Source organism: Panthera tigris, chromosome B3 (assembly GCF_018350195.1).
Source record: "Panthera tigris isolate Pti1 chromosome B3, P.tigris_Pti1_mat1.1, whole genome shotgun sequence".
NCBI lineage: Eukaryota > Metazoa > Chordata > Mammalia > Carnivora > Felidae > Panthera > Panthera tigris.
In genome coordinates, this window is record NC_056665.1 from 133,773,903 (window position 1) to 133,800,676 (window position 26,774).

At 53.5% G+C, this 26,774-nt stretch overlaps 1 protein-coding gene across 1 annotated transcript in view; it reads right to left on the reverse strand.

Annotated features, from left to right (window-relative positions):
* Nucleotides 1-26,774, reverse strand: part of CCDC88C (coiled-coil domain containing 88C) — a 133,191-nt gene that overhangs the window by 18,823 nt on the left and 87,594 nt on the right. The window contains exons 13-24 of the mRNA XM_042990385.1: nt 24,695-24,879; nt 20,230-20,367; nt 18,112-19,182; nt 16,024-16,151; nt 14,508-14,646; nt 13,272-13,460; nt 11,949-12,110; nt 10,538-10,815; nt 7,479-7,622; nt 5,220-5,406; nt 3,105-3,250; nt 463-552 (exon numbers count right to left, since the gene is read on the reverse strand). Coding sequence (XP_042846319.1) covers nt 463-552; nt 3,105-3,250; nt 5,220-5,406; nt 7,479-7,622; nt 10,538-10,815; nt 11,949-12,110; nt 13,272-13,460; nt 14,508-14,646; nt 16,024-16,151; nt 18,112-19,182; nt 20,230-20,367; nt 24,695-24,879 — 2,857 coding nt within the window. The remainder of the gene's footprint in view (nt 1-462; nt 553-3,104; nt 3,251-5,219; nt 5,407-7,478; nt 7,623-10,537; nt 10,816-11,948; nt 12,111-13,271; nt 13,461-14,507; nt 14,647-16,023; nt 16,152-18,111; nt 19,183-20,229; nt 20,368-24,694; nt 24,880-26,774) is intronic.

The window sequence follows — 26,774 nt, forward strand, 5'->3', positions numbered from 1 at the left end:
GAGGAATTTGTGTGAGGCCCAGGGGTTCCCGTGTTCACCTGTAGGAGGTGCTATACCAGCTTCCTTCTCTGAAACAGGAACGTGATTTGCAACGTCCTGAGAAATCCTGAGACAGAACCTGACACGGCAGCCATTTGTCCCATTTTAATGGCTCCAAAACCACAGACTCTCTGCCCCCTTTAAAGGGCTGTGGCTAAATTAAGCCCACGTCTCATCACAGTCAGCTGGCATCCGCCGTCCCTCACAGGACAAGCCAGAGCACAGGGGGCGGGGCCGAACGTCTAATTCCCCTCTGTCACGGGAGGGGACACGGGAGCGGCCTGCACACAGGGCCTCCACAGAGCGGGAGGCATGGGCTCTACAAGCTGGGTGCTGCTCCAGACGGGAGCAGTTTCCACCCCACTCATGAACACGGACATTCTCTGCTCTAGGTCTAAGTCACAGACACTTCCATCAACTCACTTCTTGGGAGCAGGGTCATAGAACTTGTACTGATCCATGATTTTCTCCTCCAGTTTTTCCTTATGTCTCCGTAAGGCATTTAATTTGTCTCTGTGAAGAGAGAGGAAAGGGGGGCTATCAATCCAGTTTTAAATAAAACACGTGAATTTACTTCATCAGCCCAGCCTGGAACCTTTTCTGGGATTTGGACATCATAGTGTAGACCCTCATGATCACAAAGCTGGGAATGTGCGAATGGAAACGTCTGGCATGAGTCCGGGGAGCCCTGCTACCTTAAGGAGCCATGATAAATCACCTAGGGTCTGGATGCAAGCCAACTCAAGGGAGCAGACTCCTAACCATCTGAAAACCTGCATGTTTCTAGAAGCTCTAAGGACTTGGCGGCCAGGTCTTTCAGGACACTGGGCATTCGGGGGTGGCCACAGCACTTGCACGTTAATAATACCTTTGGTGAAAGGGGAAAGGTGTGCCCTCAGCTAGTCAGTTCAGCAAAGTCAGACCTCTGACTTGGACCTATCCCGATGCCGGTTCCTGAGGACATTCCACGAGGGCAAACTCAAAAGCTTCCAGGGCCAGAGAAGGAGCAAAGCAGGCCTAGAAAGAGCAGGGGGAGCGGTGGGCACGGTAGCCCGAACAGATGGCCACTAGGCAGGGATCCATGAGGCCTACAGGGCAGACCCGCCAATGTTTTCAGAGAAGCCAGAAACTTAGGTCATGAAGCAACATGTCCTGATTTCTAACTATTGGAGATCAGTTCACATTTTCAAAAACACAAAAAGGATCAAGACCCCTCTGGACCCTGGGGCTGCCAGAGGGCACTGCTGTGCCCTAGGAGAGTCTGGCCTTCCTGATATGAAGGGTGTGCTTCTGGTTTGCTTTATCTCAGGAGTCCCAGGGGCGGTGCCTTCTACACGCACTGCCCACAGGCTGCCACCTGGGTCTCAGCAGCCATGACAGCTCGGAACCCTGGTCTCCTTGTTAGAAAAGACGGCCTCTGAACCAGAGACAGGTACACAGGCCTCTGTCGTGGAGCTGTAGGGGCTCCATCCGAACTGAGGGCTGAGACATCACTGCACAATGACATCCCAAGAGTGACAGCTTCGTGAACCTCTGGCGCCCACCAGGAAGCCCCACTCTGCTCCCGGCCCCCTTGGCTTGATGTCTGTGTTATTCTTCTGTCTCACTGCCATGCTGCTCAGCCTTCCTCTGTGAGCACTTCCGTGGTCGTCTGGCCCCACGGATGCAGAGTAACTCCCTGCGAGCGGGCACTGCACCCCTCCCAGGGCCCAGAACGGTGCTCTCTGTTCAGCGCAGGCTCTGGGAAGCTTGCTAAGCCCCCGGCATTCCGCACTCTCTAATGCAAAACCACCATCAAATCATCCCCCTTGGATACCAGGCTCTTACTCTTCTGGTTAGCACCTGCCCAACCCCCTGCTGGCATTTTTTATCAGCTGGGTTACAGACGGCCAACTTCTGTCAGTCTGATCTACCCTAAATTTACAGCGTGGTTTTCAATGTAAACCATCCTCCAGTAGGTGGCGAGCCACCTCTACAGGATCAAAGCCAGAAAAGTAACGAAGCAGCGTCGTTATGCTGGAGAGCGGGCCCAGTGCGGCGGCATTCACTGTGATCACATCCCTCTGCCAGCCAGCTTCCTCTTGCGTTCCCCACACTGGCCAGCCAGTCCCCCCTCATGAGGAAGGAGAGCCCACCCACCACAGCACAGAGTGGTGAAAATCACCCCACATCCACGAGATGGATCTTGGATTACTCAACTTCTAAAGCATGAGGTTTCCAGGACCAGGGCTCCTCCTCCAGACCTCTATTTCCTAGGCCCTGCTAGACCAGCATCCTTTCGGATGATGGCATCCTTCCCGGCAAATCAAAACTCACAAGCTGCACAGAGAAGCCTTCCACGGCTGAGTGCCCACCTGCTCGTCCAGGCTTCTTTCCGTGCACATTCCCTGCACCCAGAACACTGCTGAGCTCCACCTTCAGGTTCCCCACCTGCCCACCTTCCATGTCCACAAGAGAACCTCATCTCCCCACTACGCTGCCTTCCATGAAGCTCAGCAGGTGCCCAGCACGGAGGTGCTCCTCGCACAACCCCCCACCCCTACCAGTTCCTGGCCCCCAGGGAATGGATCTGTGCACCCATGGGGCCCGTGCCAGAGCTGGCACTTCATGAACACCAGCTGAGGGAGGACAATCACAGCACAGCAACAACCCACTTTGCGACAATCCAGGGGAAAACAGACACAGGTGACAGAAAGACACCAGCTATGGCACCTGTGCTCAGCCTTCCACTTGGATTCTTCCCTGAGGTATTTCTCACCGGCACTGTCATATTTTTAAAAGTGAGCTTAATTCCAAAAGCAGATTCCAAAGCTTCTGGTGGGGGTACTGCCTTTGAAACACAAACATAAGCTAACCACCACCACCACTTACAGAAACCTAGAACCATTCCAGGGAAGCCAAGAGAAGGATGTGTTGGTAAGGTGGTCCGTCCCCTTGCCCTCAGGACGCCAATAGGCTGGGGGCCATTCCTTGTCCACAGTGTCACAGGTCCTGGATGGGGCCCGGGAAGCTAGAACCTCCCCCCGCCCTTTGCCTACAGGCGTCAACCCCACACGTGCCCTTACATGTACTGCTTCTGCTCCTCGTGGTACTGCTCCTTACTCTCCATGTTCTGCTCTAGAAGCATCTGGTTCTGCTGGCTCAGCAGCTGGATCTGGCTCAGGAGGTGATGATTTTCTTCCTCCAAGTTTCCCTTGAGACGGGAGAGCAGCTACAACACAGATCAACAGCGTTTCAGACACTACGCGATCCCGTGATTCCTCTGCTGGGAATGTGGCTTCCAGGGGAAGGGCCACGTGCACAGGGACGTGCACCCCTCCTCTGCCAGTGAGAACCTGCAAGGACCAAAAGAGCCAACGGCATGGGAAGAGCTGAACTCCTTCTGCACCTGCCCTGCCCAATCTGGCAGTCACCAGCAACGTGTGGCCATTGAGCTTACAATGCAGCTAGTCTGAACGGAGGTGTGCCAAAGTACACGACAGACTGTGAAGACTTAATGATAGTAAAGAACATAGAAGATATTTTTTTGGATACACATCGAAATGATAATATTTTAGATATGTTAGCCAAACAAAATATACTATGAAAATTAATCCCACCTGTTCTTACTTTTTTAACATGGCTACTAGAAAACGTTAACATGTGCACGCGGCCTGTGCTTTATTTCTGGTGGGCAGCTCTGCTCTTGAAGAGGGTCAGCACACCTTTTCTTCAAAGGACCTGACACTAAGTATTTCAGGCTTTCCAGACTGAAAGGGGGTCGCCTGTTGCAAAGCTTAGACTCAGTTGCTGCAGCAGGAAGTAGCCACAGACAAAATGTAAGCGCACCGGGTGAGGCCATGTTCCCATAAAACTGCTGACAGACATGGACATTTAAATTTCCTATCATTTCTGGGGGGCCTGGGTGGCTCATTCGGTTAAGTGTCCGACGTCAGCCCAGGTCATGATGATCTCACGGTTTGTGGGTTCGATCCCCGCATCGGGCTCTGTGCTGACAGCTAGGAGCCTGGAGCCTGCTTCGGGTTCTGTGTCTCCCTCTCTCTCTGCCCTCCCAAACTCGCTTGCCCGCCTTCCCTCCCTCCCTCCCTCTCTCTCAAAAATAAACATTAAAAAAATTATCCTTAAGTTTCTTATCATTTCCACTTGACACAAACTATTCTTTCGATTTCTCCCAACCACTACCACTGTCAAAGACATTCTTAGTTCATAGCCGAATGTATACAAACAGGCAGTGGGCTAGATCTGACTCATGGGCTGAGATCTGCCAACTCCTGCTTCAGAAGATCAGTACGGGTGATGTAGCAGGAAAATCGCAGGCTTTGGCTTCAGACAGAGCTCCATTCCACTACCGTGGACCTCAGTCTGAGGTCTCCTCCGAAACCCTAAAGAACCTCCCTGTGACAACACAGCCTATGGTGGCTGAGGCTTCCTCTGGCTTAAAGTCTGGCCCCCACCTCCTCCACACGCCCCTTGCCCCAGCCCAGGGGGCCTTGAGGCACCTGGGCCTTGGTTTCCTCAGCTGAGATGTCCCACAGGGCCACCACCAGCTCGAAGGAAAAGGCCTCTGAGAGGATTTCTGGACAAACGAGAGGCAAGAGGAGCTGTGTCCTGGGGATGGTGCCATCCATGGGGAGGGACCCACGGATGAAGCTGGGGAGGGACCAAGTGCTCTCTCCTGCCCAATCCACTTTGGTCTTATCTGTCGCGGGGTCTGCTCACGATTTCATTTGAGATGGTTTTGCTGTCTAAGAAGACAATTTCCAACCTCGTGCACCAAAAGAGAGCTCTGCTCCTCTGGAAACCCGGGCACTCCTGAGTAAGCTCCATCCGATGCCCTGGGATACAGGACCCGGAGCCAGAGTCAGCCATTCACGCCATTTCTCGGGAACAGCGTGGATACTGAATTGCAAGGATGAAAGTGTAGACACAGACAAGGGGATGGAAATAAGTCTGTGTTCTGCTGTCCCCACGCATGTCTCTGATGCTCGGGGAAGCACAGGGCAGATGGAAGGGTGTTTTCGAATACATCTCTGCCAATCATGGGGTCTGTCTCCCTTTTAAACGCCTCAGTACCCTCTCAGCCCCTGTACCGCCTTCCACAGAGTCTTCGGATGCCGACGCCAGCGCAGACCCATCGCAACCCCACCGGGCCCAGGGCCGTCCACGTCCTGAGGCCTCACCTCGCAGCGGTTGTCCAGCTTGGTCAGCGAGATGTCCATGTTCTGGTGCTGCTCCTTCAGCTCGTCAAACTGTGCCTGCCAGCGGTTCAGCTCCAGCTGTGAGTTGTTCAGGGAGGTTTTCAGCTCCTTGGTGTGGGCGTGCAGCTCCTCATACTCCCCCTTCAGCTGGTGGTGCAGGAAATTGACCCTGGGGGTGGAGAGCCACAGGCCAAGAGCTGAAGAGCTGTCCCTGCTGTGCAGCCTTACACAAGAGGATAGCCTCTCTGGGCCTCAGTTCTTTCACGTGTAAAATGAGAGGCTTGAACAAAATCAGCAGTCTTCAAACTGCGTCCCTTGGGGTTCTACAAGGATCCCCCTGGTGTCCTCACACTGGGCTGGGGGGACAGAGTGGGTAGGCTCAGACACCTGCTCCAACAGAGTATCACTGCTATGATGTCTTTTGGCTTTAAAGCCTCGGGATATCTGCATATGTACTTGGAAAAAAGGGTTCAGTAGTTAGCGTGTTTTGTTTTGTTTTTTGGAAACGCAGAACCAGAACATTTTTGCGTCTGGCTCTTCTTCCCAATTTCAAGCTCCTTTCTAACTTCAACTCCTGGGATAAATAAAATGAGATGCCAGGGTTTTACAGAAACCCACTAAAATTATCATCATCATGATAACCATTATCTAACTGGGATTTCTTGGGGGAAGATTTGGATCAGAAAGTTCCAGTCACTGGAGGCTCACGGATTTCATTTGGACACAGCTGTGTCTTATTTGGCCCCGCACCCTTCTTTTAAATGGATCAGTGTGCCTGATTTAGAAACATTTAGAAACCTGAAAGTCTCACGTCAATACTCCAATGTCCCGTTTCTCTTAAGAAAAAAGCATAAAACGGAAAGATGACCTGGTAGCGGTGAGCCCGCCTCGCGGCTGACAACCTTCAGCCGCTGTGTTCTTCTCCACGTCACTGTCCGGCCTATCGCCGACACTCCCTCACCCGCGAGCCTGGTCTCCCAGGGCACAGGACACACCGCAGTATGTGGTCCCGGTGCACATTCGTGCAAGGACATGGAGAGGAAGCAGCTTTATACGGTCATTGTGGTAAGACTGGATTCAAATCCTGATTCTGCCATTAAGTGATTTTGAAAAAATGTGCTCATCTCTGAGCCTGTTTCTTATCTGTTAAAAAAGTGGGGGGGGGATAATAACAGTAGAGCTGACTCTCGTTATCTGAGGTAGTGATGCTCTGTGAGGTCCCCCAAGATCACTGAACTGGTGGATACTGAACCACTGCTCCTCGGGAAAATGCACAGTACAGGTTCCTGCTCTGGTTACAACATTTTAGTCGACCGATCAAGACATTCCTTATTTTATAGGAGTCTCTGTTTAAAGACACCTCCCGGCCACAGCACCGTAGCTCCTGCCTGAATGGAGCTTATCTAATGTGTACTTTCCCCGTAAGGCCATCACAGCCTTGCACTTAGGAACACGAGACAACACTTCAGTACTCCACTTGGTGGGTATTTTAAATAGTAAAACTGCCACAAAGTAAGACAAAAATATGAAAATCCCACGGGTCACAAAAAGGATGCTTATTTACAGTATGAGAACTGAAACAGGAAGGCAGAGCATCCTTGTATGTCCTCAGCTGGAAATGTGTGCGTCAGGTGACTCAGGTACTGGGCCACCCCGGGCATGTACATCAAAGTACCATGAGCATCGATTTGGAGGTGACGCATACATTTTAGGAAGGAGGTGAATTCACAACAGGAAACGTGTGAATACTAAGCATCAATGGTGTGTCCTTCATGAGATCGCCGTGTGGCCTACATCAGATGAGGGTCTGTGCCTGATGCAATGTGTCTCTCGAGTCCTTCCATCCCAGCAACAAGCTAGAGCCCCCTCTCAACTGTGCCACCCAGCTGTGAACAGGACAGGGTTTATAAAAATACAGGTCTGCGGGGCACCCAGGTGGTTCAGTCGGTTGAGCATCTGACTTCAGCTCAGGTCACAATTTTGCAGTTCATGAGTTCGAGCCTACACGTCAGGCTCTGTGCTGACAGCTCAGAGCCTGGAGCCTGCTTTGGATTCTGGGTCTCCCCCTCTCTCTGCCCCTCCCCAACTTGTGCATACTCTTTCAAAAAGTCAATAAAAAAATTTTTTAAGTAAAAATATAAAAATACAGGACTGCCAGGGGACCCCCGCTGACCTCCTCTCGGCAGGGCTGAGTGCGTCTACGTGAAATCCCGGATGGCAGCCGCCCCACACGGAGCTCACCTGTCCAGCTCTCCCCGCAGCCGCTGGTTCTCACCCACGGCCATGGCGCCCGTCCTCTGCTCTTGCTGCAGTGCCTCCCTCTCGGTGTTCAGAACCTTCTCCCGCTCCTCCAGCTCCGCCTGACGCTTCAGCATGTCGTCGTGCCTGGCGGAGGGGAGCACACCCGCTGGGAGCTGGGCTGGGGCCTCCTTTCCCTCCAGGTACCCAACTCCCCAGAGGACTGTGAAGCTGCCCACAGAAGGCAGGGCCCCTCTGGAGGCTTTCTCTGGCGTCTTTGAGGGGGATGGGGCAGGAACAGGCAGGGCGAGATGCAGGGCAGCAGAAAAACAGAGAACGGTGGCCAGGAGAGGCGTCTGGGCCAGGGGTCTCCTCCAGCCCCACACGTGTCCACAGTCCCTCAGATTCCCCGTCAAACCAGCCATTCCTCTCTGGCCACCTGGGCTGTGTTTCCTGCACTCTGAGCCCTTCCCTTCAGGAATCATGGCTACATTACTAGGTGGTTCGCTAAGCACAAACACATCTACAAGAAACGACAAAATAAACAGCTGAATTCCACCACACTTAACTCTTAATCCCTCTTCACTGGGGCCTGGGTGAGCCCTCCGCCCTCCTCTCCTCCGGAATTGAGTCTCCTTGTTCTTTGCCTGGCCTTGCTGCTGGGACAGAGGCTTGCTTGATGGGGACCTACTGGCTGCCAGTGGCCAATTCTTCACACACACACACACACACACACACACACACACACACACACACACACGCATGCGCGCACAGCCTTTTCTCAGGATCCCCAACCATAGCCCTCCCCCTCCCCTTAGACTTTTCTCTCCTTCTGCAGCCTCAGTCTCTGGGGGTTACTATGTAGTTGTCTCTGGAAACCAGCAGAGCACAGGAGGATGGACCCCTTGACAAGCCCAGGCTGTCTTTCCTACTTGCTGGAAACATCCGTGTTCAAAGATGACTCAGGATCTCCCCCAAATCCATGGCAACGACTAAGGCACCACCTTTCAATCATCCCCATTCGGGCAAATCCCTCCTCTGCAGACCCCCTTCCTTGTCAGACCGTGTGACAGGGTGCCCAACCTGTCTTCACAGCTCCACGCCTGCGCCCTCAGGCCCCACAGCAACTACGCTTATACCACCTGACTAGAGCCAGGACTAGTCGGGGATCAAAGTCAGAAACCTGCTTAGGCAGCCGTTCAATGACACACTTTTGTGGGGCCTTCTGCCACACTGTGGAGAAGCATAAAGCTGGGAGTGGAAGCTCTGTCTAGCTTCTCAGGTGGTGACATTTCTCAACCAGGCTAACAATTCTGAAAAAAGCCATCCAGGTTTGCAAATTAGGGCCACAGGCAGATATCAGGGCTCCCCAAAATCTGTTTCCCTGTGGTCATGTCTTGGAAAAGCCCACAGGGGTATCTGTAAACCACTAGTAACCACCTAACTGCAGGACTGATGCCATGTGTCCTGCTCACCAGTGAATCCTTAGTACGAGGCATGGCACTTGGTAAATATCTATTAAAGAATGAAGAAATGAGCATCCAATTTAAAAAGTGCCATCATCCCTGTGTTCCAAGTACCTACACTCCCAAAGCCACAGCCCCACTGCAGACAGACCAAGGGGGCCTCCAGCCATCTGTCCAGCCAATGAAAATTCAAGCGACACAGTAGTTCTGCCTGCTGTATTGACAAGGAGCCAGAGGGAAAACAACAGTGAACCCCCTCAAGGCCAGTCCAAACTCCACCTGCAAAAACCTTCACCCTCTAAACAGACACTAAGAATATCGTGAAACAAGATGTTAATGACAAGACGCATAAGTGCCTGGTGAGCAGTGTGCAAGGTTCAGAGCTCTGTGAACACCTTTTGCTCCACTTCATTAGCCAACCGGGAGCATCCCTGGCAAGTCCAGACACAGCACCATGCACACAGTACACGCTCACCAAGTGCCACACGAACCTAGGAGGGGCTCAGGAGGAGAGGGGAGATGGAAATGCCCAGAGGCACAAGACGCTAATTTGGGCTGGAAGGCATAGTGTCTTACTAGGAGCAGATGCTTCGACAGCTCCTGAAGAAAGGAGATGTGGGTGGAGAGAGCAGGTAGAGGACCCCAGAGAGAGGCAAAACAGAAGCAACGGGTGAGTGGATAAATGAATGTCATCACCTCTGTGCCCTCAGCATCATCAGATGCCCTTACCACTTTGCAGCTCCATGACTAAGACCAGTCAAAGGAGATGCTGTCAGCAAGGACACCTGACAAGCACAGGAAGTGGTTAATCAACTGTTCCCTCCTACACAGCTCCGTGGGCTTGAGTGCCCACCTCTCTGTAGAGACACAGCTCTCTCCTGGGTCAGAGTCAGGTGCACAGCACCCCTCCCACCAGACTCCGGGTCCTGCCCGGAAGCACTCAGGGATCTGCCGGGGGACAGGAGCTCGGGCAACGCTAGCTGAATGTACACGAAACCCAGGACCCTGCTTTGTGAAGAGTGCCAAGACCTGTAGGTTTCAGTGCATGTAAATTTTAGATTAAAAAAGGAAAGGAGGGCAGGCAGGGGGAGAGAGAGGTATGGCTGAGAGGTACACGGGGGTCTCATTATACTGTTCTATTTGCTTTCTATATATTCACAAGCTGCCAAAATCAAAGGCTGGAGAGAAAGCGTCCCAGACCTTGACAGGGAAAACGAGGCTGGGGAAGTCCATGGGAGCAGGTCAGTGTAAAAAACTGCGGGGCAGTTGTGGTGAATGGCCTCCTTTTTCCTGGTTTGGAGAGGAAGGGAGAGGTGGGGGAATCCATAGGGAAGCAGGAACCCCAAGGCTGGGGATTCCCTGAGCTGGGAGTGGGCACGGCACCCCCTTCTCTACTCGGGGACCCTCCTGTCACCCGACCTCCAGCTGCACAAACTCATCCAACCGCTGGGTGGGACTTTCGATGGACTTCCCTCCGGGAAAGTCTGGGTGTCCCAGACAACGTGAAGCAACGGCCCGAGAGGAAACGCGGGGAAGGCTTGTGGGCAAGGACATGAGCCCGGAGGGGCAGGGGCGCCGCCAGAGGCCCGCACACACCTGTCCCGGAGCTCCTTGTGCTCCAGCTCCAGGTTCCGATGCAGCGTCTTCAGGCAGCTGTGCTGGCGGATGAGGGCCTCGTACTCCGTGGACTGCCGCTCGTGGAGCGCGGCCAGGTGCTCGTGGTCCTGCAGCAGCGCCTCGTAGGCCGCCGTCAGCTGCTCCTGCTGCTTCTGCAGGTTCTCATTCTCGCTCTCCTTGGCCGTCTGCTGGTTCTGGAGCAGCGTGTACTGCGCGGTCAGCGCGGCACTCTGGGAGCTCAGAGTGGAATTCTCCACCTGCCGGGAGGGAGAAGGCTCCGCCTGACCGCGGGCAGGCCCCAGGGAGCCACACGCTCCGTGTCCCCGCTCGCGGTGACCACGCCGTGAGGAGCCGGAGGCAGACACCCGGACAACAGGGACCCTCGGGGCAGCCAACACCCAGCCGCTGAGGACAGTTCTGTCTGAACTTGAGAAACTGCTCTGGAAAGAGGCAGCACCAGACTGTCAGACGGCTCTGGTCCTGCGCCCTCCCTACATGGGACCTTTCGGGGCCAATTATGTCCTTTCTCTGGAGAAGCTCCCGGGCACCCTCTTTGGCTACTTTCACACACCTGTTTCCTAGAACAAGTAGAAAACCAGTGACATTGCAGAATACCCGGTCACCACCACCAGCCACCCTAACTGATGCTCCCAGAACCACCACCCCACAACATCCCAAACTATCAGAAAACTGAAGAGGCAGCACTGCCTGACTCATTCTGGGGCCACTTTTACTCACGTGAAACTCAGACGAAGACCTGGCGACAGCCACCACCACCAAAACCAACAACCAATATCAAATTTTGTTATTTTAATACAACAAATTCCAACATCTTTGCCTAATAGTTTCCTGTTTACTGTCCTGACCCATGTTCCGTGTTTTCAAACGCTTTTCTCAGAAACTGCATTAATGAACGATTAATTCATTTCCTCGCAATGTATTAACCGTAAATAAAAACCAACGTCCTCGAATATGCGGCATGGAATACCAGTTTCACTAGAAGCTCTCAAAAGCCTGGCAGCTACTTGATGCCCTATATGTCCCTCGTGGAGATTAAAAATTCACACTAGCTTAACAGAGACTCTGCCAGGTTTTATAGTAAATAAAATCGACTTGAGTCCAGAACCTCTTTCCCAAGTCATTCCTGGTCAAAGCTTATGGAAAAGACTTTGAGAAACAGGCAAGTCCGGGCAGAGCAAGTTTCCAGCCCTGCAGCCACAGGCTCAGTCACTGGAAACAAACCCGCACCACCTTCAAAGACCCCCAGGCCGGGCCCCGCTGTTTGCAATGAGCCAACGTAAAATAAATGTGCGGAGACTCTCCCGTGCTCGGAGGAGCCAGTGTGGCGGGCCGGTCTCTACGTGATGCCTGTGGCTGGGCCCTCACTCACCTGCAGCGTGGCCGTCTGGGTCTGCAGCGTGGTGTTGTGCTCCTGCAGGAAGGCGCTCTGTTTCTGCAGTGTCAGGATCTGACTGCTGAAGGCCACGTTCTGGGTCTCTAAGTGCTGCAGCTGTTCCTTGAGCAGCTGTTTCTCTGCCTGCAGAGCTGCGTTCTAGGGGATGAGGAAGCACGGGGCCCGTCAGACACCGGCTTGGGAAATGTAACCGGCCACAGGCACTGGGGCTGGAAGCAACACTCGAGAGTTGATGCTATGGGCACTAAAGCCAGAATCCAACAGGTGAGACAAGTAACGTTTCCCTCTTGCAAAAGACAATCAACAGAATTGGGGGGGAGGGGAGAGACCTACTTTTTTTTGGTATGTGCTTTCCAGACAGAAATGCATTCACCTAATGGCGATATGGCTTCAAACCTGAGCATCTGAGTGCAAGGCAAAGGCAAGCTGGGGTTAAAGCCGTGCAGTGTCTTCTCTCTGTAATGCTTCTGTTTTCTGCTGAACACCCCACAAGTGGCGTTCTGTGAGCTTCTCCCACAGGACAGGGAGTCAAAGCCTGTGGCCACACCTCACCCTACTCAGGAGCGACAACAGACAGAAGAAGGCGGTTCACGTCCCAGCAGACTGAGAAATACCATGTAAAATATGCCACCAACCGGGCCAGGACATATGGGTTACAGTCCAGTGCTGTCCCTTACTAGCATGGGGCCTAGGGTCGAGTCTCTTAACCTGTCTCCACTTTCTCATCTGTCAAATGATGAAGATCATCACTACCTGCTTCACAAGGTTGTTGGGAGAGTCCGACAACATTGGGGGTTAGACACGCACCGGCAAACTTCTGTAAAGGGACGGACAGAATTCTGCAGTCTTCCAGGCACGTGGTCTCCACTGCAACCACTTATGTCTGCCACGAGGGTGGGAAGACCACACACAATATGTAACAAAGCAGATGTCCGTGGGCTGGCAGGCCACGGTCTGTCAACCCCTAGGGGAACACTGTGGAAATGGGGCTGGTGTACAAGCCAAGGGCCAAGTCTGACGGGCAGGCAGACGGGGATTCACCATGGGAAAATGCAAACGCGCTCCTTTCCGCTAGAAAGGCTGACGAGATCTCAAATGACAAGTAGCTCATAGGACTTGCCAGGACAACTCAAGAAGTATTCAGCTGGATCTGGGTAAATCTCAACAGATTCTGATGTCTCGTGTCCTTTATGGTAATGGCGGCCTATCACTGGGACAATCAACAGAGTGCACTGCGCGCGCGCTCTTGCTCTCTCTCTCTCTCTCTCTCAACGACCGCAGCAGGGGCAGCCCACTCACATTCCGTTCCAGCTCGATGGCCCGGTCCTTCACTCGGAGCAGCTCCATGGTGGCTTCCTTGTGGCTGGGTCCCCAGGGCTCCTTCCCCTGGAGACCGGTGACCAGAGTGTCCACAGGGTGTTTGAAAGAGTTCTCCAAGTGCTTCCCTTCCTGCTGGTTCTGCCTGAGGACCTCACACTCGGTCTTCAACTGTGGGGTGGGAGCAGGAAAAGCAGACTTGGGGCAGGAAAAGGTTGGCTCAGAGCTCCGAGTTCGTGGCTAGAGGAGAGCCCCATAGCAAACCCAACCCCTCACCTGGCACCAGTGATAAGCCAGACACCGTCCTTCTGCTCTGCAGGGAACGTACATAACCCACCCTGTGCTCCCCCTCCTTCCAGACATCTGCCTTGGTCTCAACTTCAACCACATGACCTTGGCAAGTCTTCTCGCTTTTCCCGAACTTCAGCTGTCCACTCCATCAAATGGAGATGAGCCTGGGGGACGTGGACCGGGTGATGTTACAAAGCCCCTTCCAGCTCTAGAACCACTTTGTTCTAGATTCCTTGTTCAATCACGCAGCCAAGAAATGTGCCAAGGCTTCAAGAAGCAGAAGGGGCGGGGGGATGGGGGAGCGCCCGGGTGGCTCAGCTGGTTAAGCGTCCAACTTCAGCTCAGGCCATGATCTGTTCTGGAGTTTGAGCTCCGCATCGGGCTCACTGCTGTCAGTGCAGAGCCCACTTCGGATCCTGTGTCTCCCTTTCTCTCTTCCCCCTCCCCTACTCCTGCTCTCTCTCAAAAATAAATAACCATTAAAAAAAAAAAGCCTTTGCTTAAAAGAAGCAAAGGAGAGCTGGAAGAGCACATACCACCAGGAGTGGACATCCTGATGAAGCACCTGTGCACCCACGCCCACCTGTCCCGTGTGAGGGTGCCCAAGAGACTCGAGGCCTCTGTCTGGTCTCGATGCTCATAATCTCACACTGGTCCTCATCGGTGTTCCCGATCTTGCCTAGCAGACTCAGTGCTGCTCTGAATGTGGCCTCCTCTCCTCCCAGGCATCTGATCCTGTCCAGCCCCAATGCACAGGATTGTGATGGTAGCTCCCCCGCTCAGAACCCTGCATCTCAGCACATCTGCTCCGAGAAATGGGCATCCAGGCCGGCCCTCTGCTACCCCCAGGTGAGGGGCTGGAAAAGGTGGGGCAGGGGCCTCATGACTGGGACTTACAGTGTGGCACCGAAGGGGGCCAGATCTTACCACCTGGAGCTCGTTCTGCAACTGGTGGTTCAGGCTGGCCTTCTCTTCCATCTGAGCTTCTAAAAACACAATCTTTTCTTCTTTCAGGGCTAATGTTGTTTTTAATGAGTCATTTCTGTCCTCCAGAATCTTGAACTTTCTGAAAAATACAAAGACACAACTGTACCTATCTGCCTCTTCCACCCACAAGCCCCCAGTCTCCCAGCTACCAACACCTATCTCCTCCATTAAGCTCGTTTTCCCTATTATTCTGCAGCATTTGGCCCAGAAGAACTGTAGGAGCCAAAAGCCATCACCCAGAGCCCTCCCTGGGGCTCCCTGCACACACCTGTGACACCCTCCAATGAGACATCACTGCTGTAGTCTTACAGGCATAGTCTTAGAGGAAGGTATCATCAAGGCCATTTTACAGATGGGGAAACTTAGTCTCAGAAAGGTTAATTAAGCACAGGGCACCTGGGTGGCTCAATCGGTTAAGTATCTGACTCTTGATTTCAGCTCAGGTCATGATCTCACGCTTTGTGAGACTGAGTTCTATGTTGGGCTTTGTGCTGACAAGCAAGGAGCCTGTTTGGGATTCTCTCTCTCCTCTCTCTCTCTCTCCCTGCCCCTCCCTGACTCATTTCTCTTTCAAAAATAAACATTAAGAAGGAAGAAAGGAAAGGAAAGGAAAGGAAAGGAAAGGGAAGAGAAAAGAAAAGAAAAGAAAAGAAAAGAAAAGAAAAGAAAAGAAAAGAAAAGAGAAGATTAGGCCATTTGCCCAAGACTACAATGCTAGCTAGGTAAGTGGTAGCCTTTTCACCACACCGACAGCGTGTCACACGTTATCCGTCCTGTGGATCTTGTCAGTTACAAGTCCAGGAAAAATCCATGATACTGGATTTCTTTGAACAATGAGACGGTTACAGAAAGAACCGCAGGCAAAGACTACAACAGTTAAATGTTTAAAAATTAAAGGGCTGGGACCAGGAAAAGAGGAATGAATAGGTGGAACACAGGATTTTCAGGGCAGAGAAACTGTAGGACACTTGGCAGATGCAGGTTATTACACAAGGGTTGAAACCCATGAAATGTGCACCATCCAGAGCGGCCTCCAATGTAAACTGTGGACTTCGGGTGATGATGGGTCAGTGGAGGCACATCAAGTGTAACACATGCACCACCCTGGTGGGGATACGGATTACAGGGAGGTGATGCCGGGCGGGGGTTGAGGCGGGGTGGCACTGGGCATTCAGGAAATCTCTGTCCCTTCCCTTTAACTTGGCTTTGAGCTTAAAGCTGCTCTAAAAAGTGTATTTAAAAAAAATTGAGAAGCCTTTCCACTGGACAAGAGAGTCTCCTTTCACCCCTCCCTGCAAACCTCCAGGGAGATGATCTGCAAAGGACACAAGCCCCTCATAAAGACCACAAGACAACAAGCCCCGAGGTAGGTAGAGTGAACAGAGCTCTGGAGCTGGGAGCGTGCGGCGTGCAGCCCCGGGTAAGAGCCCACAGACCGCGGCAGGGAGGTCCTCACGTGTCGCCATGGCTGCTCTCGTCCTGTAGCAGCAGCTCCTTGTGGAGGCCGACCTTCTCCAGCCCCTGGCTCAGTTTGTCCAGCTCACTGGTCAGCTGCTGGCTCTTGAGCTTCTCCAGCACCAGGTCCTGCCAGGACAGGGAGAGGATGCGCATGGGACGGGAGCCCAGCACGGAGGGCCTGGCACAGGCCCTTCTCAAGGCCGAGGAGCCATCTTCCCGAGTCATGGCTGACTCAGGTGTCCTGAGGGCTGAGCAGACAGTTCCACGGGACAAGTGAACCCCAGGGACATCTTCCAAAGGGAAGGGACAGACGCGCTTTCCCAGCCTCCCAGCCTCCATGGTGATACGGGAAGGACGTGTGTTTGCGCAACGCCATTTATGTTGACCTTTGAGTAGGAGCTTTGAATTCTAACACGATTACCTTTTCTGTGAAGTAATGGAATTAAATGCTCCTTGCGGAGAATTTGGAACAGAAAAAAGGACAAAAGAGATAAAGATTTTACTAAAAACTCTGGTTGTGGTTTATTCTGCAAAAGCAGTTGCTCTCATTTAGGTGGTTTACTTACTGTATGTAGGTCCCCCTTCTTACTCCCACCCATCTTCGAAGCTCTCCAGGCAGGTACTGCTCTCTGCCCAGTGCCCCAGCTACTTGGCATGCAAGCTGACCCCCCACCAAATCCTCAGGCCTTTGACGGCCGTGTGACAGCGTGGCGCTTGCCCAACACTCCATCAGCTCACCCCAAATGTCCCAGCTACCCGGTAGTTCTGGCCAGTGAGTGGTGGGTGGACGTGCTGTGGGTCACCTCCTGGCTGCAGCACAGCAGAGCCGGTGTGTGACCTTCCAGCCGCCTTTGTCCTGCCTCAGCAACTGCCCAAGCCCCGTGCTGAGAAGGCGGAGCCATAAATCAAAGCAGCCTGGACTGCTGAGTCACAGCACAGATGACAGGCTCCTGGGGAGTCACCTGGACTCTCACGAATGAGAAGTCAGTCCCTGGCGTGATGAGCCGCTATGACTCCGGGCTTGAGTGTGACCATGGCAGAACTTATCTTCTGCTTCCAGAGACAGGGACTAGGGGTCACATTAGTGAACTCTCTCTCCCATAGCCTTACGATCTTCCCGCACATGAACATGGAGACATCCCTGTGTTCACCAAATCTATTTCCTTTTCTCCCCTGGCACACCGCTGAAACACGTTCCCCAGCCTCGCCTGCAGCTAGGTGCAGCCATGTGACCACGTTCTGCACAGTGGAGTGCAATCTTTCTTACCCACTGTCTTCCTCATTTACTGCCACAGCCAGAAGAGGACTCCACTGCGGGATGGCCGAGCCACAGGATGGGAGAAACCAGGTGCCCAAGTCACTGAATTTAAGGCTGTCCATGAACAGCCACACTCAACTCCTACCTACGTGAGACTCAACTTTTGTGCCGGGCCATTCAGATGCTGAAGTCATTTACTAAAGCAGTTTATTCCCCCTCAAACACTGAAGGAACCCCCAGAGGGCCCATGCAATAAATACTGGGGAAACAGTAGGATGCCAACTTAGCAAGAAACTTTAAGATGTTCATACCCTTAGAACCCCTACTTTTGCTTCTAGGAATATAGCCTGAGAAAACAGATATATGTATGCAAGTGTCCAGTGATATCTAAAATAATGAAAAGAATTGGAAAACCACCTAAACGTCCAAAAACTAATTGCAGTAAATCTACAGCATTAAAACCCTGTAGCCATTAGAAATCCATGGCTTCAATCTTACTTACTGTAATGAGAAAAGAAAGGCAGAGTAAGTAAACAACAGAAGAGCTTAGGATGCAGGGACGCACGATGTCAAGCGTGTGTATGTACAAATGCACATGGGGAATGACGGGATAAAATCGGCCAGACTATGAGCAGTGGTCATCTCTGGGCATCTCTGGGCAGGGAGATTAGAACCAGGGCTTTCCCTTTGTTCTTCGCACCGGCAGACCTTATTCTGTTCAGAATCAGGGCGGACACACACACACACAGTCTCACGTCTGCTCGGGAGGCACGCACCCCCACCCCCACCCCCTCACCACGGGGGAGGGGCCTGCCGGTGCCAGCTCACCTCTCTCAGGGTGGTCAGCGTCCTCGTATGCATGGTGACTTGCTTGGTGAGGTCCCTGTTGTCCCTCTCCAGTTCCTTCAGCTTGCTGGCCGCGTCCCTGCAGCGGGCCAGCTCCTTGTCCAGGGCGCGGCTCTCCCTCTCGGCGGCAGACAGCTTCGCGGTGCTGTCGTCTAAGACTGCCTCCTTGAGCTCCACCTGCTGCCACAGCCGCTTTGCCTCCTTCTCCAGCAGCTTCTTGTCTTTCTCCAGCTGGGCCACCTCCTGCTCCAGGGCCTTCCTGTCCTTCTCAGCCCTCTCCAGCTGCTTGTGGGAGAGCCGAAGGGCCTCCAGGTCGCGCCGCAGGACCTGGTTTTCGGCCTCCAGCTCGCCGAGCTCTTGCTCCAGGGCCTGGGACTTCTGGCTGCTGCTCTCCAGGGTCTGCTGCAGCCGCAGGTTCTCGGCGCTCACGCCCTGGTAGCTGAGCTCCAGGCGCTCGGACTTCTTGCTCAGGGCCTTCAGCAGCTCCACGTTCTTCCTCAGTTCCTCCTTCTCCCGCTCGAGCTCCTGGTTCTCCCTCTCGATCTGAGCCATCTTGGCACTGGTGAAGCGCATGGTCTCCACCATCCTGCGCAGCTCCAGGTTCTCCTCGTCCAGCTGCTTGTTGTCCCGCTCCAGACCCTCGAGCTGCAGGGACACGTTCTGCAGGGTGTCCAGCGACTTCCTGAGCTTCCGGTTCTCCAGAGCCAGGCCCCGACTCTCGCGCTCCAGGGCGTCCACCTTCTCGGTGGCGGTCTTCAGGGAGGCCACCTTCTTGGCCAGCTTCTCGTTGTCCTTCTCCAGCCGGTGCAGCTCCTTCTCCAGCTCCTCCACCCGCTCCACCTTCTCCTTCGCCTGCTCGAAGTCCTTGTGCAGCTGCTGCTTCTCGAATTCCAGCTTGCTGAGTCTGCTGCTGGTCTCCGTCACCGTCTGGTGGAGGGCTTTGTTCTCCTTCTCGATGTCCTTCACCCGGGCCTCGCTGCTCACCTGCGACCTCTCCCGCAGCGTCCACACTGCCTGGTTGAGATGATCCTTTTCTTGCTCGAGATCCTTGATCTGCGGAGAAATATAACGCGAATGACACAGGAGGTGGCTGTTGCATGGATAAATTTCAGTGACCTGGGTCCAAACTAGGAGAATAAATTGTAGGCCCCTGAAGGACCACCCAGAACCATCCCATTGCTTCCCAGGCCAAGGTCAAGGGCAGTCATTACTCAGTTCAAGCCAAACACATCCACAGCAGTCACAGCGATTCACAAATGTAAACCACTTCTCTTCCTCTTATTTACAAGAATGAGAATGAAAGGGATTTCTCTGGTACTCCTCATCCTGGGCAGCAAGACCCCCACGACCTGAGCCTGCCACCTATGGCCACCCCGTATGCCACTCTCCCCCGTTGCGGACGCTGCACGTGATGTTCCCTCTGCCTTGAACACTCCCCCATCTTCCCCCCACTGATCTACAGCATCTCTGTCCCCTCCTCGTCCTTCAGGCTCAGGGAGAGTGTCAGCTCCATGACTTGAACATGGCTGGCACCCAGCAGGACGCTCTCCCTGGGCATCGTGACCTTTTTCCCGCCCATACTTTGGGGATGTGCAATAGCTAGGCCTGGCAGGACAGGTAGAGAGAGGCCTGGCTTCTGGCTGGCATCACTGAGCCACTGCACCAGCACTGCGTTGCCCACCCTGGACCTCTTATAGCGTGAGCCAAATAAAGCTCAAAGGTTTGCCAGGGTTCTCTGCTAGGACACGACAGACGTTTACAGCTGGACCTGTTCTTCGTCCTGAGGGGCCGTCCTGTCCACTGCAGGCCATCTGGCAGCATTTCTGGTCTCCACCCACAGGCCACGGGCACCTTTTCTCTCCTCCCCCAAATCACGACAATCAAAACCAGGACTGCCGCTGTCACCTGGGAGGCAAAAGCTGACCCCTGTTCCTGCACCGTCAGCTAAAAATGGCTGGTTTGAGGGCAGCTAAGCTGGGTCAGTGGTAACACAAAGATCACTCATCAATTATAGGCAGTGGCTACAATCCTGGACTCTCCCTCTTGTAGGCAGAGTTCCCAAGACAGGCGAGAAGGAACATTCATCCCGGAGGCACCCACCTGCCTGGCTCTGTCGGCCTTCAGGGTCTCCATGTCACTCTGCAGCTGCTCCTTCTCTTTGATCAGCTCCTCACTCAGGGTCTCCAAATCCTGGTTGCTCTGCTTTTCTCTCTCCAGCTGGGTCTGTAACTTTTCAATCTGTGGAGCCAGAAGAAGACCCAGCCAGTGCAAAAGTCACTTTCACAAAGTGAACGACATTTTAAGACAAACCAAAGCCCTGCCAGCCTCACAGAATACTTGCACAGGCCTCTTCTCAAGGAAAAACATCCAGGTGCTGTTCCGTAGCAATCTCAACTCTTAGCTCACACCTTGCACTTTCGGCTCAGGGAAGAGGGGAGGGTCCTGGGCACCAACCAACCAGTCAGCCTCCCTCTCACCCCACCCCTGCTCATCCTCACTGCCAATGTTCTTAGCCACACCCAGGCCCCTCGCTTCTGTCTCAGGCCTTGTCCACGCTCTCAAGGGTCAGAGCACATGCTCTAGGGGCCACCAGCCACCACTGTTGGATGCCCTGCAGGGACTTTGGACTCACCCTTCTACCCTCTCCTTCACAAAGGCCACCTAAGTTGGGGACACACCTGTTCACCCAGCTGCTCAGAGCAGTCTTCTGATGCATCTCTCCTTCCACTGTCACCCTCCAATAAGTTTGTCAGCAAGTCCTGTCCTCTCTACCTGTGCCCCTCCCCCTCCACATGCCCCCTGACTACCCCAGGCCTGACCATGTTCCATCTTTTTTTTTAAAGTTTATTTTTTAGAGTGTGTGTGTGTGTGTGTGTGTGCACGCGCATGCGTGCAAGTGGGGGAGGGGCAGAGAGCATGAGAGAGAGAGAGAGACAGACAGACAGAAACAGAGGAGGAGGATCCCAAGCAGGCTCTGCATTATCAGCACAGAGCCCAACTTGGGGCTTGAACTCATGTACCGTGAGATCATGACCTGAGCTGAAATCAAGAGTTGGATGCTCAACTGACTGAACCACCCATGCGCCCCTGGACCACACTCCATCTTGCCTGGATGACCACCTGTATCACCTCCTGGGTGCCATGCTCTTGGCTAAGACCCACCAGCGTCCATCCTTCCTAAACATGAACTACCTAGCTCAGGGCTTCTCACCCTTTATCATGCCCGATACCCACATTTATCATCGTGGTAAATGCAGATTCTGACTTGGCAGGCTGAAGGCAGGGCCTACAACTCGGCTCCCAGGTGATGCCCATGTCACCTTTTGCAGTCTGAGGGCTTCGTGGGGGCTGCTGTCCCTCCCTGTCAACCCCAAACTCCTTATCACTGGGGACAGGAGTTGGGGAAACGGCACTGACTGGTGTCAGAGGGACACGGGTTCAGAGTCTAGTCCCTTGCTGCTAACAACAGGACCATGATGAGCAAATTTCTGTAAATGACATTGGGCCAGTGGCGTCCATCTTCATGAGCTATCCCATCAAGTGCTCAGCATGCATCTGGCAGGTGTCAGGTGTGCCAATGTCAGCAGACCCTCCCCAAGAGCGTGCTGCCAGTGACGGGTAAGGGAACAGGCAAGTATTACTGACCATCACGCAGTGGACGACTCTGGGCCAGAGCAACTAAGTGATTTGCCCAAGGCCTCACAGTGAGGACACAGCAGGCCTAGGATGCACACCAGTGGGTGACCCCAGACCTGCTCCCAGGCACTGTCAGCAGCCTGTGGTGCGTGCCCCGTGCCTTCCCAGCTCACCCGCTGACCTCACCGGTAATCCTTTACCCTGGCTGCCCCTTCTCTCCTGGAGAAAGGAATGTTCTTCCAGCCTCTGCATTTCTGATTGTTCTTGCTTCTAGTCTGAAGACACGATGTCCCCACATCCCACCTATCACTGCTGGATGCCCACTGCCATCTTTCTCCCTTTCTGGTTCTTTCTGCCATGGAATTGGAGCCCCTATTCTTATTCTTACCCATCCCTGACGGACCACAGTGGCCCTGGGGGAGCTCACGGGGCTGAGATGTGAGCTGGCCGTAGGCCTGTCAGCCCTGAGAGGGCTTCCCATCCTTCCTCAAGTACCTGGCTCAGGTTATGGATTCCCAGAGCATGTGGGTGCCAGGGGCCTTCCCCTCAGCTCTGGATCTGTACACACCCTCAACGGGTTGCCTTCCTGTCTCTGAAACTAAGGATTCTTTACTTCTTAGCTCAAGGCATTCAACTTGCAAGGTATTGACACAGTTATAGTCACGAGGGCGAGGCAGTTTCTCTAAGTCCCATGAAAATTTCATTAATTAGAAGGAAGATATTAACTTTGGGGAATGACGGTTTCCACAGACATCCTGAACCTAAGAAAGCTTGCAGCCTGGGCTACGTGCAGGATGATGGGAGAACCGGGCTAGCACGGCAGGGGGCGGGAGGGGCCTCCAGGTCACTGTGTCCTGGTTGGCCCTTAACCCTTCTTTGTAGACACCTCCCAGGGTAGCTGTGCCGTCTGGGCTCGTCCCAAGGCGGTGCCCTCCCTTGTTCCAGGAGTCACTGTTGGGGATGTGTCCCCTGTGGGGCTCAGCTAGGTTGGTGGTTCACCTATTGACCAAGAAATGCCAGCTGGTGACTGAGACACACTCCATGGAGAGAAGCGCAGAGTGAGGTGACCAAGGCTGGGGAAAGGCAATTCCAGAGGAGCTGACAGGCTCCCTCCGGTGTTCTGTACCAAGCTGGATGGTGCAGAGAGAATGTAACTACCCACGCTGGGTCAGAACAGACCCAGCCAGACCCTGGGCAGGCTGAGGACAAGGAGAAGAGGTGCTCCAGTGGGCAGAAGGACTCCCTCCCCAGGGCTCCTGACTCCGGACACAGGATGGCTCCAGTCTGGGAACAGTGGCACCTCCCTTTTACCAGGGATGCTGTGCCAAGATATGCTCCCATAGGCTGCGGCAGGGAGGGCTGCTATCCCCCTGGAGAAACGATCCAGAGAGGAAACAGGAGGTGGCACCGAGAGACGGGGGCTCAGAAATAATGTTGGGCAGGCAGCACCCACTGCCGGTCCTGTCTGTGCAGAGGAGGGACCAGGGTGGACCCCAAGGGGAGGGAAAACCTCTGAGGCTGGCTGGGAGCTGGGCCAGCAAGATTTCAGCACAGCTTTCTACGGCAGACCCGTGAGGACCTGTGGAGTTGAAGGTTCTCATTTCTCGAAAGGTCAAAAAAAATTTTTTTTTTTTTTTTTTTTAGTCTTGGCTGAGGTCAGACTGCCATTTATAAAGACATTTCCTGTGCTAGGCCCATGTGAATCTAAACACCCAAACCGTCTAGTCGCCCTCCACACGCTGCTCTGCATTAAGACACAGAGCACAAGAGAGTGTGTTTTCCATTGTCCTATGAGAGACGACAGACTTTGGCACCTACCACGCTGCGGAGCACACAATGCTTCAAAGGGACCAGAAGGGTGAGTAACCGAGCCTGGGGAGTCCCAGGAGGGGACGGGAGAGACCATTTCATAGAAGGAGGGGCTGCCTCAAGCCTCCCCCAGAGAGGAAGTGCAGGCAGGGCCAGCACCAGTGGACCCCAGTCTCTTGTCTGCAGCCCAAGCTCCTCCCCCTGCCGGTGCAACCTCAGTCAATGACACTGGCCAGACAGTGGGCAGGTCGGGACAGACACCCAGATACCCAGAAGCGTCGGCCCTGCACGGTGGTCAGTGGGCAAGAGCACTCTTGTCCTCTCCCTCAGCTGCAATCTGGCAGCTGGTGTGTGGATAGCCCACGATGCAGGTGCGCTGTCTGTAGTGTGGGTGACGTCTACTGAGGCCCTGTGACCAACACATGCAGGCAATCCCTGGCTCTCAACTGCCCTTTCATGCACCTGATCCGCATCCCCTGTGCGAACAGGGGTCCTTGTAACCGGAGAACAAAGACGGTTTGGGAGCCTCTGTCTGTCCTCCCAGAGGTCTGGGCTCTACAGTGCTAAATCAAAGACCCAGCAGTTGTCCTGAAAGGCAAATGCAATTTGGCCATCTCTTCTTCCTCACCCCATAAACCAAGAGAAAGAGGTGTGCTCTGATCTTGTGTTACCACCAGCAATGCCCTAAAATAGTCCATCAGTGTCCTATACACACGTGCACGCAGGCACGTCTGACATCACCGCTTCCTCTTCCCGTGCCCCGTCCTATGCTTTTTAACAGTGCGTTCTTTTCATAGAGCACTTACTATGTATGTGCCCGACTCTACTTACACTAACCCATAAAATCCTTACAACCCCCATTAACCCCATTTCGCAGATGAAGACAAGGCACACAGAGGTCTAGTCACGCTGGGGCCACATTTGCATTTGTGGTGCAGGGACAAGCCATGCTGCCTCTGGTCAAGGACACGCTTATCCCTCTATTATAATGAACTGTGCCTGCAGTGGATTCTGCATTTTTCCCAGCTGTGCACACTCACCAACACCTGAACGCTCTGCCTGGCTGCACATTATAGACAAGGGCTGGGGGAGGAGGTCGCCCACCCCCGGCTGGGGTTACCTTCTTGCTGAGCTGGTGGTTCTCCTTCTCCAGCTCTCCGCACTTCAGGCTGCTCTCCTCCAGCGCCAGGGATGCATCCCGCAGCCCCTGGATGGTGCTCTGGAGGCTCTGGTTCTCCTTCTCTAGCTTCAGGATGCGGCTGGAGGCACATTCGTTCAGCTCAAACACAAATGACTTCCGGGAGGCTGAAACACAAAGTCGGGTCACAGTCCAGGTTCCAGGAGAGACTCTGCTTCCACTCTCTTCCCCACCCCGGGATCAGCTGGGTGCCTCACCCCCAGTCCATGCGGTGCTGCTATGGTCAGCACGCTAGAGACCTTCTCCGGTAGTTCCAGTCCCTCCAACTGGGGTCTGGGGGAGCAACCAGGAGCTTAAGAAGAAAGCAGCTCATAGAGGGGGGGCCAATGTAAAAGTCACAGACTAAGGGCTGGGAACTGTTTTTACCAAGCTGCTAACTTGACTGTGCACTCAAGGACTGTACAGACCAACAGAGATGGCAAACAGGTGACATTTCTGGGCCGGTTCTGGGAGGTTCAGCAGGAGGAACGTGATAATTGACTAGTTATGTCTGCCACAAGTGGTCAGCAACTGTGTGGGGATGTCTGCCAGGTACTTGCCATCCTTTTGACAGAGATTTTGTAATTTCACAATTGTACTGGAAAAAAATGAGATGGTATATATAAATTGCTTTAAAATTCTAAGTGAGATGAAAATGTGAGCCAAAGACAGAAAAAGGCAGATTATCTACTCTGCTTCTAAAACAGCTCAAATACAAATAAATGAAGAAGGGGGCACAGACCCAAGAGTCAGGGGACAGGAGTTCTTGGCCCCATCCTGCCACAGCAGGTGAATGATATTAGGTAACTTAAGAGGCTTTTCTGGAAAGGAAAAAGGAATGTATGTGAAAGCCCCTGAGAGAAGGGATCAGGGATGTCCTGTCCTCTTCTGTCCCGTGAGAACCATGCTCAGCTCTGGGAGCCTTACCACACTGTATGGCTAATATGGCCTCCCCCACCTGCTGCTTACTCATCACGCTAGGGCCTGGAGGTACCAAGAGCTGAAGGCTTTCATAGCAACCACATCAAGCTGGAAAAAAGAAAAACGTGTGTTTGGATCCCCTGCATGATCCTAAGAACTGGAAGGCATCCAAATCCCTCTCTGAGGTCTCTTCACCCACCAAGGACAGGAGTACAGACCCAACAAAGCAGAAAGGCCTCAAGACCACAGGCAACAACAGGCATGCAGCAGTGGAGGTGGATGGAGTGTCCGCAGTGCTGACCATCCCCGCACTAACGCACCCACGAGCACATGCACTCTCGATGTGCAAAAACGGGTGCACAGTGGGCTGTCTCGACTGTGCTACGAATCCAACTAACCTGACCTAAAACCCCACTGACTCAGAACCTGTGATCACTGGGACAGCATTCATGGGAAAAATCACATTTTTCATTGTGGTGCAATATACAGAACGTAAAATTTACCATTTTTATCGTTTTCAGTACAGTTCTACGGCATTAGATACATTCTCACTGGTTAGATTCAACCGCCCCCACCATCCATCTGCAGACTTTGTCATCATCCCAAACTGAAGCTCTGTACTCATGGAGGATAAATGTGAAGGTTCCACACATTAAACAAAGGAATTGATTACAAGCCTCATTTCCCCTTCAGTGAAAGGCAGGCCCTCAGAGACAATGAGGACCCAACAGTTTATCACAAAACCACCAATGACTCTTGACTGAGTGCTTCGCTCATTAGCACCCCCAGCAATCAGATTTGTGAGACAGGTCGTGTGTGTGTGTGTGTGTGTGTGTGTGTGTGTGTGTGAGAGAGAGAGAGAGAGAGAGAGAGAGAGAGAGAGAGAGAGAGAGGGAGAGGGAGGGAGGGAGGGAGGGGGAGGGAGGGAGGGAGGGGGAGGGAGGTGGGGGGAAGGAGGGAGGGAGGAGTTTTGACACAAGAGCAAGACAGGAAGAAAGAGGAGCCCTTCCCAGAGTGCCTGTGGGCCAGGTACAGTGTAACGCTTCACTGCCTCCCATCACTGGATACTCAAGGCAATCCTGCGAGGTGGCTGCATCACCCC